Below are 1,074 nucleotides of genomic sequence, written 5' to 3'. Positions count from 1 at the left end.
CGGCCTCGCGGCCCGGCCGCGGACGCGCGGCCCGGCGTCGCGCCGTCGCGACGACCTTCGAGAGATGTCGGGTGATGAACACTCGTGACCGACGTACTTGGTAGGCGGCGCCTGCTCGCGCACGTCGTCGCCTGGGCCGCCGACGGCGCCGTCGCGGCCTACGTGCGGCGCCGCTGGCCCGCGGTCCGCGTCGTCGACGGCGTCCCGCGGTTGTGACGGTTTTCGAGAGATGAGAGCCTCGGACGCGGCGCCGCGCTCGCGCGCCGAGACCTGGAGCTGGCCGCTCCTCAGGATCTCGCGGCAGACATTTCGGGTGGAAAAATCATGACCGACGTGCTTGGTAGGTCGTCGACGTGTCCGCGGCGCTCAGGGCAGCACAAGAGAGCGAAATTCCCAACTTCAAAGCCTCATATCTCGGCCGTTTTCCACTCGTTTCGGCTGATTTTTGGACGAGCGATCATCTCTCGGAACGCTCTCGAAGCGTGGATGCTTTTTTCCGGAACGCACGCGCGCGGAACACTCATGTTGAAGCGACGTTGAATCACCCTTATCCTGCCCAGGCGGCGCTCGCGGACGGCGACGCGGCGCGCGACGCGCCCTTCGAGTCGTCGGCGTACGCGCGCTTCGCCGCGGTCAAGGCCCTCATGCCCCACGCGGCGGCGGCCCTGCGCGCCCCCGCGCTGACGCAGGACGCCGACGTCGTCCGCGGCCCGGGGCCGCCGAAAAGTGATTCGGGGTACCGTCGAGAGCGACGGACGCGGCGGGGAACCGGAAACTTCAGAAGTTGATTCGGCTGATTTTTGGACGAATCGATCGCTCTCGTCGAGGTCTCGAAGCACGGCAGAAGAGCTCGCGTCGAAACGGTCGCATAAGCGCACGTTGAAGTCGGGTTGAAGATTTGAGTTCCGCGCAGGTCTGGCTCGGCGACGTGCCCGCGTACTTCGACGCGCGCTTCGGCGACGCGAACATCGAGGCCGTCGCCTTCGCCGACTCGCCGCGCGTGGACCCGCGGTCGCGGCCCTGCAAGCGCAAGGAGGCGCCGGCCATGGCGCGCTACGCGGTCGACGGCGCGGC

At 68.2% G+C, this 1,074-nt stretch overlaps 1 protein-coding gene across 1 annotated transcript; it reads left to right on the top strand.

Moving 5' to 3' along the window:
* Positions 1–104: 104 nt before the first annotated feature.
* Positions 105–1,060, top strand: AURANDRAFT_69522 (hypothetical protein; the record flags this gene model as incomplete). The annotated part of the gene is made up of 4 exons (XM_009045292.1): positions 105–183; positions 345–431; positions 561–701; positions 914–1,060. Coding segments are annotated over 4 exons (454 nt in total), but the record flags the coding sequence as incomplete, so codon positions are not given.
* Positions 1,061–1,074: the final 14 nt, after the last annotated feature.

The sequence above is a fragment of the Aureococcus anophagefferens genome (assembly GCF_000186865.1).
Source record: "Aureococcus anophagefferens unplaced genomic scaffold AURANscaffold_2100, whole genome shotgun sequence".
Classification (NCBI taxonomy): domain Eukaryota; class Pelagophyceae; order Pelagomonadales; family Pelagomonadaceae; genus Aureococcus; species Aureococcus anophagefferens.
Note: the sequence above shows the minus strand (reverse complement) of the source record. Positions and strands in the feature narration are given on the sequence as shown.